The 13441-nt window shown below is 40.4% G+C and overlaps 1 protein-coding gene across 1 annotated transcript; it reads left to right on the top strand.

The window, feature by feature from the left end:
• Positions 1-368: 368 nt before the first annotated feature.
• Positions 369-13235, top strand: LAPTM4A (lysosomal protein transmembrane 4 alpha). The gene is made up of 7 exons (XM_062606399.1): positions 369-470; positions 7554-7674; positions 9175-9251; positions 9351-9473; positions 10659-10754; positions 11831-11929; positions 12450-13235. Exons 1-7 carry the CDS (start codon positions 372-374, stop codon positions 12522-12524), a joined length of 690 nt encoding a protein of 229 aa, XP_062462383.1. The 5' UTR covers positions 369-371; the 3' UTR covers positions 12525-13235.
• The last annotated feature ends 206 nt before the right edge of the window (positions 13236-13441 follow it).

Below are 13441 nucleotides of genomic sequence, written 5' to 3'. Positions count from 1 at the left end.
CTGCGCGAGGGAGCACCAGAGCTGCGCCTCCGTAGATCCCGGAGAGGAACAAGGGGCCGAGAGAAATCAGCCGTGCGGAGGGGCCTGGAACAGGAGGAAGGAGATTGACCTCAACACGGTGAGAGCACAGCACAGCACCCCACCCCACCCCACCGCTCCAGGTAAGCGATAAGGCATCGCACTCAGCGGTGCTCTGGCCTGCGGCTCCGCCAGTCTCCTGTTGCCGCGGCAACGCGTAAACCCTCCCGCAGGCACTCCCCGCGCGGCGACTGATTGGTCAGAGCGGCGGTGACGCGCGCGGGGGTTTTATGGTTCTCAGCTGGAGGGGAAGTGGCTGGAGAGGGTGAGTCGTAAGCTCGCAGGCAGGACGGATGACTTTTAAGCGGAGCCGGGACCGCTTCTACAGTACCCGCTGTTGCGGCTGCTGCCATGTGCGCACTGGCACCATCATCCTGGGCACCTGGTACATGGTGAGAGCCCGGCGTTGGTGGCACGGCGCCGCTGAGGGGGCCGTCATGGGTGGGGGGAGGGAGACGGGTGTGCAGCGCGCATGCGTGGAGCTGGGGCTTTGCTCAGCTTTGGTGCGCAGGTGTGGGACAGCGCGCATGCGGCGGGGCGGGGGTTTTGAGGGGGCTGTGGCGGGGTTGTGGGGGTGGGCGCAGCGGGGCTGCTTCTCACCGCAGGAGTTGTCCCCCCTCGGGTGTCGGCTGTGTCTTGCCAGCTGTTAACACTGCCTCGTGCTGCTCCCGGCGGGGGAAGCTGCACGGGTTTCCTGCAGTCATCCGCGTGATTCGAGCCCTTCTTCCTTCCCGGGGTGTGTTTCGGGCTTGCCTAACACAGTTGTTCCCCAGCGGCCTCATCTGTGGCGGCTAGGGAAAGAAAATAATGTAGAAGTTCAGGGCATCTTAATGTGGCTCTCTGAGCGGTTTTGTTACTATTACTTTTCTTGGATTGGAGGGACAGGGACATGTTATGTTTCAAGCAGTCCTGAACTTACCCTTCGTAAGACAGGAGATGCGTGGGGAGACTGGAATTTGGGTATGTCAGGGAAGTTGTGGCTGCCTCACCCCTGGAAAAGTTGAAGGCCAGGCTGGATGGGGCTTTAAGCAGCTTGGTTCAGTACAAGATGTCCCTGCCTGTGGCAGGAGATTGGAACTAGATGAGCTTTGAGGCCCCTTCCAACCCAAACATTCTGTGACTTTATAATTCTGAGATGTGGTTCCCCTGAGTAGTGTTTAACCTCTGAGAGGAAGGTGAAGCTCTTCAAAATGAGCATGGCTTCCACTTGTTGAAAAGCTTTCCACAAAAGTTCCAGTTGTTTGGTACTCTGTATTCTCAACACAGAGGGGTAATACAAACAGATCTGATTTCCAAAACACCTCTTGTTTTCTGACTGGTTGGTGCTTTTTCTGAGAGGGTGCTGTGGTGGTGGAGCTGATTATGTTAAAGGAATATTTTTGCAGTAGAGTGAAATACTGTTTTCACAATAGTACCAGCAAGTTAAGGCATGGAGCGTTAACTTCTCTTAGCTGTCTTAAAGGTGAGCTGAGTTCCTCTTTACTGAAGTCATTTCCTCATTTTTCCTTCCCCTTACGCTCATGGGCTGTAAAAAATGTGAAGTTAGTTTAAAAATGTTACATCATACCTTTTCTGTTCTCCTGAAGCTGTAACCAAAGCCTGTATTCTCCTTTATCATTCCCCAGATTGTAAAAATAAGAAAATTCTGAATTTTCATGCCTTGATATAAAGGAGCTGTGTACAGAAATTGCTTTTACAGGCAGCGTGGGGGTTTGAAGTTTGCAGAGTTTATGGTTTATCTTCAGCAAATACATGGATAGAGTCTTTTTTTTTTTTTTTTTCATCTTGGTAGTTCCACTGATTTAAAAAAAAATACAGACGAACAATAAAATGGCAGGAGAGTGGAGTGGAAGAAAAAGCAAGGTGGGTGGTGGGAAGTGTACCAAAACTCTAGGAAAGGGGTTTTGGGGGTTTTGGTTTGGTTTTGTTTGTTTTTTTGTTTGTTTGTTGGGGGGGGGGGGTGTGTGTGTGTTTGTTTTTTTTTCTGTTTGTTTTTTATTCTGTTTGCTTTCTCCTTTTTCAAAAGGAAATTAAAAAAAGAACAAACAATGTTGTGGTCTTGATTAAGCTCTCTTAGGTCATGTAAAATAGAAAAGTAAGGTCCGTTGCAGTACTGGACAGCAGACTTGTTCTGGTAACCTGCAGACACTCCAGAAGTTTTACCCCGTGCTGGTGGAAGAGATCAAGAATACGCTTCTGTTACCTCAAGTAAAAGCATAAATTGTTAACAGTGACGAGGCACCCATTCTTGTTACAAACCTTCTGCCTTCTCTACTTTAGTTTTCTGCTTGCAGGAGTATCTAGAAACCCAGCAACTTGGTGGAATGGTGGGCAGGGATGTATTTTCTATGGCCGCAGACCCAGTAGTACTTACAGCTTCTACCTCTCTTGCTGTGCTTCTGTTGCATCTTGTTGCTTGGATGCAGTACCTCTTCCTCCTTCCTGGGTCTCTGCAAGTATTTGTAGTACTTACGGACCGACAGTGGAAAGTTATGTGGGTCATCGATGAGGCTTCAGAGCTGGAGCAGTGTGTGAGACCAAGTATTGCTTTGTTCTCTTGTAACTGCAACAGATTCAGGCTGCTAGAAGGGAAGGACATAGTGAGTTCAGGGTAGTAGTGTGCATGGTCACAGCTGTGCTTTTTCTATAAACTGTATCACCTTAACTACGTATTGAGAATATTTACCCATTTCTTTCCAGCTGTCAGCCGGGAAAAGGTGATAACTCTTAAGTCTGACAACTGTTAGCTGATTGAGCTGAAATAAGTAAGGTCTTACCATGAAGCCTTAGGTGGTCTTGCCTAATGCTTTAAATCAGAATTCAACTATAATTCATACCTTTTGAAGGCCAAGTATGATTTGGACAGTGGTAATTAAACTTACTTTTCTGCTGACCAACAAAAAAATATTAAATGGCCTAGGGCATGTTAAGGTAATTAATGCAACATTTAAGTGTGTCGCTAACTTCAGTCTTTCAGACACTAGCTTGTGATAAGTATGTCTAAATTAATTTAATAATTAGTGCTTGAAAGTTGTAGTGGGACAAATAGTAGTAACTCTTTTAGGGTGGGATTTTTCATTTATTTGTGGGTTTTTTTTGAGTTTATTTTTTGTTGGTTTGTTTTGCAAGGGAGGTAGCTTTTTGGTGGTGGAGAATGCTCAGTTCAACAATAGCTTCATGTTACTGAAAATCTTGGTCAGCTTTTATTTACTGGATAGACTATGTTCTTGTGCTGAGCAGTCCTGAAGGGATTTGATACCAAACACAAAATGGAGTTGCATAGCAGTCTACTCCAGATGTTTTTAGTAAGATAAGAGTTTTGGCTACTTAATACATGTGTGTTATTCTTATGTAACAGTTTCTTTAGGCATTTTCCTATTCCTTGCTTATTTGTGTACTTACAAGCCTTGCATCTAAATAACTTGTCTCCTCACTAATCCAATTATATCGCTGTCCTTATTGTGTACTTTAATGAGTCTACAGAGACATAATAAGGTGTCATCTTACAAAAATGTCTGCTGCTGATGCTGTGTTGTCGAACTGTGTGTTTTAAGCATGCTTGGGTCTCTGTGCTGTTGTTTCTGATAAATACATAAAGCTGTATGTGCAAAAAGATGAATTAAGAATGTTTCTAGCATACTCATCCTTAAGTTCCTGTGCTAATATAGTTTGGTTTACTCTGCAACACCCACTACTGTCCTGTGTAGGAAGGAAACAGAAAACCTCCTATTCCAAGCTCCGTAATTGCAAATGTGTGGTTTTGGAGTTTGTTTCTTCCTGTAAGCTTTCTTACTAGGCACAGTGTTTTCCAGAAACCGGAAGCATGAACACTGTGCTAGCAAAAATCAGATCAGAGTTCAATAAACACTCCAAAAGTACTAGCATTGTTTCGGAGGGAGTGGCTGTTTCGTTCTGGCAGCAAACTTCAGGGATGGAATCAAAATGATGCAATTGGTACTGGTTAGCAGGAGGGTGAGGAGGATCTCGAGTCAATTTGTTTACTGAACAAGATCACCAGAAATGAAGAAATGTAACTGGTCCCAGTCTAATCTTGAAAGTGCTAGAAGGTCTGAAGCACCCCATTTAAAATTATTTTTATTATTTCAGTATAGTTAAAAACCAGAACAAACTCCCCATCTTGGTTTGTTTCTTCAGAAGCATATTTAAGAAAAAACACAGGGAAAGTCAGAGATGAGAAAGATGAGAAGGTGGAGTAGTGTAAGGCAGTTTTCTTCGTTCTTGCTCATAAAAGGGAATAAACAATTTATAAGTTGAATTCTTGTTTATGTCCAAGACTTTTAGTTATTTGCAGCTCTTGAGGAAACCTGGACTTTGTGCTCAGGCCTCCAGAGAGACAAAGCACTTGCATAATTGGGTTTTAAATGTATACCATGGAGATACAGCTCACTGATTGAAAAGATAATGCTTATCCCACAGCCATTTGAGTTCTGATCATATGGGGAGCTAATATTTCTGTTACCAGTTTGTAACAAAAAAAGCTGTCTTTCTACTTTAATACCAGATACTGTATTTTTTAATTTGATATAAGCTACATGAAACTTTAAGATCAGTTATGCCAACTATAACAGCAAAATACATTTCTTAAATTACTACAAAGCTAATTTTTTTCATCTTAGTGGAGTAATCTTTTGAATATCCATTTTGTACTTCATTTTTCTCTTTTTTTTTTTTTTTTTTTAACTTTCCAACAAAAAAGGCTAGATTGGAGACTGCTGGGTCTCCTGAGATATCACCTCAGAACAGGACACTGTTCACCAAGTTGGATTTGTCAGCTCTTAAGGGGATGGTGGTTATAATCTTGAGTTTACAGTGATGCTTACCTGTGCTGTGAGTTTTCTGACTTCCCCATGTACACCATTTGTGAACGTATATTTTATTCACAGCGAGTATGTTCGTTGAAGCTCTGACGATGCCTTGCAATTCAAACCGTACTCTTCCTGCTAGTCACACTGACAAGTTGAAACTGGCATTGTGGTCTTGCTATTAAATCAAGCTTCTGTGAAAGAAGAATGTTGGTGATTGAAATGCAGGTTCTGGCTTTGCGCTTAAAAGGACTACTAATTTTGTGTTGTTGGTTACTCTTAGTTGAAATCCATATATTGAATATGATGAATTGCTCAGTGCTGTGATGTGATTGACAAATAGTAGTAATGGAGTCCTGGAAACTCTGGGGTGTTTATTGGCAGAACTTTGCGTTTCTTGTTTTTAAGTTACTATTTTTATTCTCTCTCACTGTTTGATCCTAATAGATTGGATTTTGAACAACTCTTTAATTTTCTGTTTTCCTTCATGCCATTTCAGGTTGAGAAAATAAAGTAATACTTAAAACTGCACTCAGTAACTAGTGAAAATTGCAAAGGACTTCAGTATGCTAAATTAGGACCATGGATAGAATGAAAATAGGATAAAAAAGCAACAAATGCAGGATCAGTCTCACCATTCCAAGGCGTTCAGGTTCTTCAGTACTTCTATATTAATTCAAGTGCTGCTTGCTCTTTGCCTTGAGGCAGACTGCCTATCATGGCAGTAAAACTTGGTATTTAAGTAATAATTGAATTTCATCCTGAACTTTATCACTGTTTCAGTTATAATTTTGACTGTGTATAAACAATAAATGAATGTGCCTCTTTGTGTTTTATGAAGTAGAAATCGGTGCTTCAACTGCCAGAGATCTGAATCTTGACATAGGCTTTTTAAAACAGGTATAGAGCAGGAAGTTACTTCCCAAAGTGTAGGTCTTTGGTTTACTTTGAGAGGAGGAAATAGAAGCGTTGAAAATACCTTGAGAGCAGAAAGCCAGAGTAGAGAAGGATGAAATGGGAATAGTGAGCGGATGTAGTATTCTACACATTTGAATAATGGGGAAGCAAAATACAAGATTTAAACAAGTGGCAGATGAACAACTTGACAGTAAGCCCTGTAAGAAGTGTTGTGAGGGGGAATGCTTGTTTCAAGGCTAATGATGTTGGTGTCTAAACTTAGTTCTTCACTGGCAGCTGTACTAGTTACTGGGTTTTTTTACATTCTAAGGCATAAAATGGAGGATACAAGTGGCTGAAAGTACCTGGAATTTCTAATAAGTTTGTATAATACATGATGACATGATAGCATTTCTACAGAGCAATCAGCTTTGATTTCACTGAAAGGTTCTTCTTAGCAGAAAGAGTAAGCAAGCTTATTGCCGTGTTAGCTCTAAATCTTGGAGGGGGCAGAAGACACCCAACACACTAAAACTAAACCAAACAACAAAATCCTGTTTAAATGGGGGAGGGAGGGGAACCCAAAAAAACAACAAAAACCAAAACCTGGTAGCAACAGTGAGTTGATGGTAGGAACTGTAAGTCTTAAAAGCTAAAACTCCTTTTAAATGGTCAAAAGGTTTTTTTGCGTTACTGAAAACTTTTGTAACTGTGCATAGCCACTACTGCTATGATTAACTCCTGGAACCAAGCCAGTGTAAGAAGAGCTATCTGGCAGATATGTGTAAGTTGTAAGAAAGTGCAAACCAGTTTGGTTATTTTCTCTTGAGGCTAATTGTAAAAGATCTTGCTGGCAATGCCTGCATTGAATACTGATCAGCAGCTTCAAAATGCCACCATTACACTTCTTTTTGTTACGCAACCTTTGGCATGTTTCTCCACATACTAGTAACAGAAACTGTGCCCTGTAAGTCTTGAATAGGTTATAAATACTGTGAAGACATGGGTTTTTCCCCCCCGTCCCCCGAATCTTCAGCTACTTTTGATTCTCTTGAGCTTACTAGTACTGAAAGCATTTCTGGTATTTAACAAAATGTGAGGGGAGAGACATCTGTATGTGCATTCACTCCTTCTTGTATTAAATTATCATTTCTTGGAAGAAACCAAGAAGCAAGCTACATTTGATCAGAGCTGTAGTCAAAGTTATTCCTCATGTTCTCGGTATTTACTGTGTGACGCTTACACATTGCCTCGTTCCGCCTTCCCCCTCAGTGCTGTCTGAGAGAAGGGTACAGTACCGTATTTGTGCATTGAGTTAACTCTGCCTTTCAATTTGTTGTAGAAAGCAGAAACCTTCCAAATGTTCCTTGTTGCATCTGTTTCCTTCCTGGCCTCTTAAACTGTTTCCAGTTTTCTGGTTCACGGATCTCTGCATTCATCATGCAGCATTTAAACTGTATCATTTGCTCTCTACAAACCCTGTCCATCCTGTTTATTTGCAAAGTTGTTTAGTTGTGATTCATTAAAACTAGCAAGAGTTCAGTGCTCTTCTGGGTGTTTTGATAGTAGTTTAACTAAAGCATCTTGAAAATTTATTCAGTTCTGTGTTGGGTGGTTTTGTTCTTTTTTTTTTCCCCACATACAGGTAAAGCAAAGATTCTTTCTAACTAAAATAAAAGTTTTATTAATGTGTCTTTGAGAAGCTCATAGCTGTTGCAGCATAAATAACCTTTAGGTACCTGTGATCCTTCTCAGGTGGTGAACTTGCTGATGGGCATCTTGCTGACGGTAGAGGTGACTCATCCAAATACAATGCCAACTGTTGATATCCACTATGAAGTCATCGGAAATTACTATGCTTCTGAGAGAATGGCTGGTAGGTGTACAACTCTGTTGTCTGATTAGAAATAAAACATGTAATATCATGGTGTAATTGCCTTACACTAGATGTGTAACATGCATACAGCTTTTTTACATGGTTGTCTTGTTGTCTGAAGTTCTTTTTAATCTGGGATTGAGTTGTTCTACGGGACTGTTTTGAGGGTTTGAGAGTTTTGTTTTATATTCTTCATGTTAATTATTCATGTTCTGGCTTGAGGAGCTCTCTCTGTTCTGACCTGTGACTGTATCTCACGTTTGCTAGTAATGAAATGAGAGTGGAAAAGGGCCAAACACCTCTGCCAAGATTTCAAATGAAATTAAAGCAGATACATGTAAAATGTCACACATTCAGTAATGACTGTTGGTGTTCTTGGTAGCCTTAAGCTTATATGACTAAAATACATTTAGTGCAAAATGGCTATCATGTGCTTTTGACTCTAGGATTCTTGTTTCCCATGTTAGGATATAGGCCAGAGGGGTTTGTATGCATGAAGGGATATTACAGTTTTGATTGTGCCATGTGGATATTGTGAGTAACAGTACTTGCTGCTTATGCTGAGTACTTGGGGTTTCCTGATCAGTGCAGTAAATTTTGGTCATGGGAGGACCTCCTTCTTGATGCCAGCTGTGTGTGTAGATATTATCTTGTACTGAATTGGGTAAATGAGCACTTCTGCATTGTATCTTCTCAAATCAGTTGCAGACTGGAAAGTTATTCTCAGATCATCTCTTTCAAGCATGGGAACGACAACAGTTTGGCTTCAGCATTGCTAAAAACATTAACTTACCACATCTATAGACTCTCAAACTGGTTTCTTTCTCCGTGTTTAAAAACGTAAACTGTGCTTGCTGAATGAGAGTATAATCTAACTTGTGGAAAGCGGCTGTGCTTCTGTCATCAGTAATTGTGATGCACAGGGAGAATCTTTATCATTCATTTTCCCTGAGTGTCCTGGATTCTGCTACCACTTGGCTTCTGTTCAACTGCCTTTTCTTGTAAATAATGGTATACCTTCTATGCAGTGATTTCCTGTTTTCCTTATTGTTACTGAAGGAACAGTGCTACTCCTGCTGCCAATGACTGAATTATATAATCAAACCATCTTAAAGTGTAAAGGTTGATACTGGGCTGGCTTTACTTAAAATTCTTTCCAGTTGTAAAGATAAACACCCACATAACTTTAGCACTGACATATATTGCAAATCAGCATCTTTATGTTGTATTACTATCAGTCTGTGTCAGGCTTCTAACTCATGTATCTGAGCTTTGTTCAGCCTTTTGATTAAGGCAGAGGGATTTTTACAAATGCCTTCTGGTTTTCTTGAACCAGGTCTTCTCCCATTGATAAAGGTGAGACTTACCTGGTTTTGCTGCTGCTCGTTTGCACAAATGTAACTGTTGAGAGCAGAACCTCGTGATGGATAGAGCTCAGGTATCTGTCAGATGCAGTGTGACAGCTACAGGAAATGACTGATTGTTTTTCTTTTAATGCAGAAAATGCTTGTGTTCTGTTTGCAATCTCCCTCCTCATGTTCACAATCAGTGCAATGATGGTGTATGGTGCAATCGCTGTAAGTATGTTTATAGCCCCTGGTTTAAAACTTGCTACTTGAATTTTTAACTATCTTCCAGAATGTCACTATTTTTCCTTTATTCCCCCTGCTCCTTAGCATCGTGTAGGCTGGCTCATCCCCTTCTTCTGTTACCAACTCTTTGACTTTGTGCTCAGCTGTCTAGTTGCCATCAGTTCTCTGACATACCTGCCCAGAATCAAGGATTACCTGGATCAGTTGGTAAGTGTTTGTTCAGCTTCAGTTGATACTTTACATGAAATTAAACTTTGGTTTAATTGTGTGACTGAGCTATAGTTACTTTCCTGTGCCTAAGACTGAGGAATTCAGACTACAGCAGCCACAGGGGATGAGTGCTAGGGTGGTTATGAGAAGGAGACCTTAACAGAGGTGGAAGTGCTAAAGGTGTGCTTGTTCCCTAGAAGGAAAGCCAGTGAGAGTAAAGAAAGAATTGTGATGGGAATTGTTGGTTTAAACTGTCTTAGCTGCGTTTGTACTCAAAACAATAACGTTTGTGACCCTTTGAGCAGTGTGGTTCTACCATAGTTTTGCTCCTGCAGATTGAAAATGTGTTGATGCTTATTTGGTGGGGAAAGGGAAGAAAAGCATAGGTAAGGGTAGCTATACAGGATCCTACACAGTTATGGGATGGAATCTGAGATTCTGAACATTCTTTTTACATTCTGCATGGCTCTTATTTTGCAACGATATCTTCTAAGGAAACTGTAACAGAGTTTTCATTAACACTGCCTGTATTTTAACTGCAAGAAGACTCAGTGGGTAGAATACGCCAAGTTAATGGGGGTTACAAGTTCTTTCTGGCTGGTGTTTACATTTTTCAAGTAGATGTTAAAAAAATTACTTTTTAAAACAGATTAAAATTGTATTGGAGAGAGGCTTTGTTACTGTGGTCAGGGAAACAGAAGAGTGAAACTCACAAGTTGTTTTAGCTCTTCTGAAACTTGGGGAAATTTTTGCATTCTACTTTGCACACAGGTGACTTACTGTTGCACTGACAGGAGGTAATTGACATGTAAGTCACTGAAGACTTGTAGAGGACCACAGGTACAAATGTTGTGCTACAGCTGTTACAAATATCCATGAAATTTCCTTTTTATCAGCATGGGGTTGAGGAAGTGAGTAGGGGCATAGTACAAGGCTGCAGTATAGGTAGCCCTTCTCTGAAGTGAGCTATACTTGAAGGACAGGCAGTATGAATACTGTGCTTCATGGGAGGATAAAGAAGAAACTAGTGAGAAACAGAGCTCTTTGTTTATGGGAGAGTAGTTTATGCAAGAGTTTGATTGCACTTGGTGTGACATTTGGATGTTCTGTCATATTTGTTACTATGCAGTGTTCATGCTTATCTGTTCCCTTTCTCTTACTTCCTTATTTTTTTTTAACTAGCCGGATTTCCCTTACAAAGATGATCTTCTTGCCTTGGACTCCACCTGTCTCTTGTTTATTGTTTTGGTGGTCTTTGCTTTATTTATTATCTTAAAGGTAAGTTAAAACTTAACCATGTGTCTGTTCCATGAGTTACTATATAAAGATGTTATCAGTCTGAGTTAATTCCCAGTGCTTGATGTTGTCGCTCACTGTGCCTAACAAACCAGGGGTGAATGTTTTGGAAGGAAGGCAGTGGAAGGAGGAAATGCATAGGTTAATTCAGAGCTGCATCTTTCTATCTACTGAAGGGTGATATTACCAGTTATTTTCTTATTGAAAATCTAAATACAGAGGCATTCATTTGAATTACAAAAACTATTGTGCTGACAAAGCGGGTTAGAGAAATGAGTTGGTAATATACATTGGCCATGACAATATTCCTTTATTGCATTCATATTGTATTTAAGAAAAAATGAAGTAATAAAAAAGAATTTTCCTAATCCTCTATACTTTTTCCAAGAGGAATGTCTTGCTGGGGGAGTGGAAGCCTAATATGGTAGAGTTTTGTAGTGATTAGAAAATTCAGTACCTTATGTATAACCACATGCTAGCCTGACAATGAAAAATTGAGAGATTAGTGTTATACAGATGATAATAATAAAAATGTAATAATCTGCACAACATGACAGGATGTCTTTCTGCAGCAGTTAATGTGAACTGAAAGTCCAGGCTACTCTGCTCTGCTATCTTCTTGCCTTTCCCAGTTGTGTGTTTGTGCCCTCATTTTCTCACTGGTAGCTGGACAAGTAGCAATGTTATCTCAGGGATGAGTAGGACTGTGCTGGTTTATCTTCCTCCTCCTCCTTGTCTTCCTCCTGGCAAGTTTGGACTGATATCCACAGAAGCACAAGCTAGTTGAGGATTAATTCAACTAGCACTGCTGAGGCAGATACATTAGCTGAATGGATCCGTGAATTCTTTTGCTAAAACCTGTGGCTCATGCTCTGAGTCATTGTTACAGCAGAAGCTAAATGCATGGCCACATCTGGGAAGTGGCAACTGTGCTTTGGGGATGTGTTGACTAAGTTGATTTATGCTCCTTTATGTCATATGAATGTAAGCCAGCATCTAATTTCTGAATCAGTTCATTTGTATGAGGTGTTTAAAAAGAGAAATTTCTCTTCTTTTAGGCATATCTAATTAACTGTGTATGGAACTGCTATAAATACATCAGCAACAGAACTTTGCCAGAGTTAGCTACCTACCCGGCTTTTGAAGTTCCTCCACAGGTAAAACCTCTTTTTTGAGATAAAAGGAACCTATATCGTTTCATTTTGAAGTAGAAAACACACTGTATCATGTACATTTACAACCCTTTGTCCAGCTTTGTAAACAAAGACTAGAAAGATGGAAAAAAAAAGCTAAAGCAGCTGATGTTATAGTGGGTTATTTTTTAGTTACAATCTTACAGTGAACAAAGTAGGAGGCTTTATAGAGAGGAGTCTTTGAATGTTCTTTTAGTGCAGCTTTCTGATGGCACCAGTCAAATTCTTCGTTGCTGGTTTGCGAAACCAAGAGGTGGTGGGGTGGAATGGATGACCTTTGGTTAGGTTCAGCAGAGCAGTAAACACCATTGCACCTTCTTCCACTTCATCACTATCTTACTGAAAACAGCAGCAAGTTCTTCTTAAACATTTACCTGCAACAGAGGGTTAAGTTGCTGATGGGGCAACAACGCTTTTGTTCTTTTGGGGTTTGTTTTTTTTCCTAAAACTTTACGTTAATCTCTTCAAAATGTCTTCTCCTCAGTATGTTCTGCCCACCTATGAAATGGCAGTGAAGATGCCTGAGAAGGAACCTCCACCTCCCTACATACCTGCCTGAAACAATTTTTATGTTGATTAACATCTGTACCAGCTTCCTGGGGGTTTTGTCTTTTAATCTTGCAAAACTGCTTAAGTAATAGAAATATTCAGGGCTTTAGGAGCAAACTGTTCTGTTTAAACTGTTTGATACAAACTTTACAAAGCAAAACACATCTGATTTTTGTTTGCTTTAATTTTTGTTCTCCTTAATGCTGTTAAACATTTTATTGCCTTAGGGCCTTATACTGCAAGGATTTATGCATGTGACTAACTGGTGGCTTTTAATAATACCAACTGAGCCAATCTGCGATTGAAGTTAGCTACAATTATAAGTGTCTGCAGGATCATGCCCTTAATTTATATAATTTTTTTTGTAAAGTAGGTCATAAAGACAATCTGGTCGTGCAGCAACATGACAGTTTGCCTTTATCCAGTTTCTGGAGGGGAGCAGGGTTTGAATGTGGTATATATGCGACTTTTTTTTACTTTGCACTTTCCTGATATGTTATCTTGCCTTCATTGTGTTTTTTTTTTTTTTTTTGTTATCCCATGTCTTGAAACATAGCAGTTTTCAGGAAGAAGTGAGGGTGGCACAGGACATCTATTACCATGTGCTCCAAATGCAAGAAAAATAAATAGAAATGTGAAGATGGTTGCATGCTTCTAATCTTATATGTATTTTTCTCTTTGTGATAAAGGATACTTAAATAAATCTTTTACAAAACATTTACCAGTAGCCTCACTTGGTTTGTCTGTTGGGTTTCAGTGTGCTGCAAGTGGTCCCACATACATGCAGCTTCATGTACGTGAGCTTCCTATGGGTTGTTTAGTGGCTGGTCTCTTCTTCAGCAGATGTCTTCCTGTGGGTGGAGAATGGGGATTCCCTTTGAGGTGTTATGCTCAATTTGCAGCCTTTGCAGGTCATGTACTCGGTTG

Source organism: Pezoporus occidentalis, unplaced genomic scaffold (genome assembly GCF_034315485.1).
Source record: "Pezoporus occidentalis ecotype Australia unplaced genomic scaffold, CSIRO_AGI_Poc_V1 ctg96, whole genome shotgun sequence".
In the NCBI taxonomy this organism is placed as follows: Eukaryota; Metazoa; Chordata; class Aves; order Psittaciformes; family Psittacidae; genus Pezoporus; species Pezoporus occidentalis.
This window is presented reverse-complemented; position numbering and strand designations above follow the sequence as displayed.

Excerpts from the sequence above, each read along its gene's own strand:
- LAPTM4A (XM_062606399.1), top strand. The coding sequence starts at position 372 with ATGACTTTTAAGCGGAGCCGGGACCGCTTCTACAGTACCCGCTGTTGC. Across the intron at positions 471-7,553 it reads TCCTGGGCACCTGGTACATG|GTGGTGAACTTGCTGATGGG; the intron begins GTGAGAGCCCGG and ends GATCCTTCTCAG. Across the intron at positions 11,930-12,449 it reads CTTTTGAAGTTCCTCCACAG|TATGTTCTGCCCACCTATGA; the intron begins GTAAAACCTCTT and ends TCTTCTCCTCAG.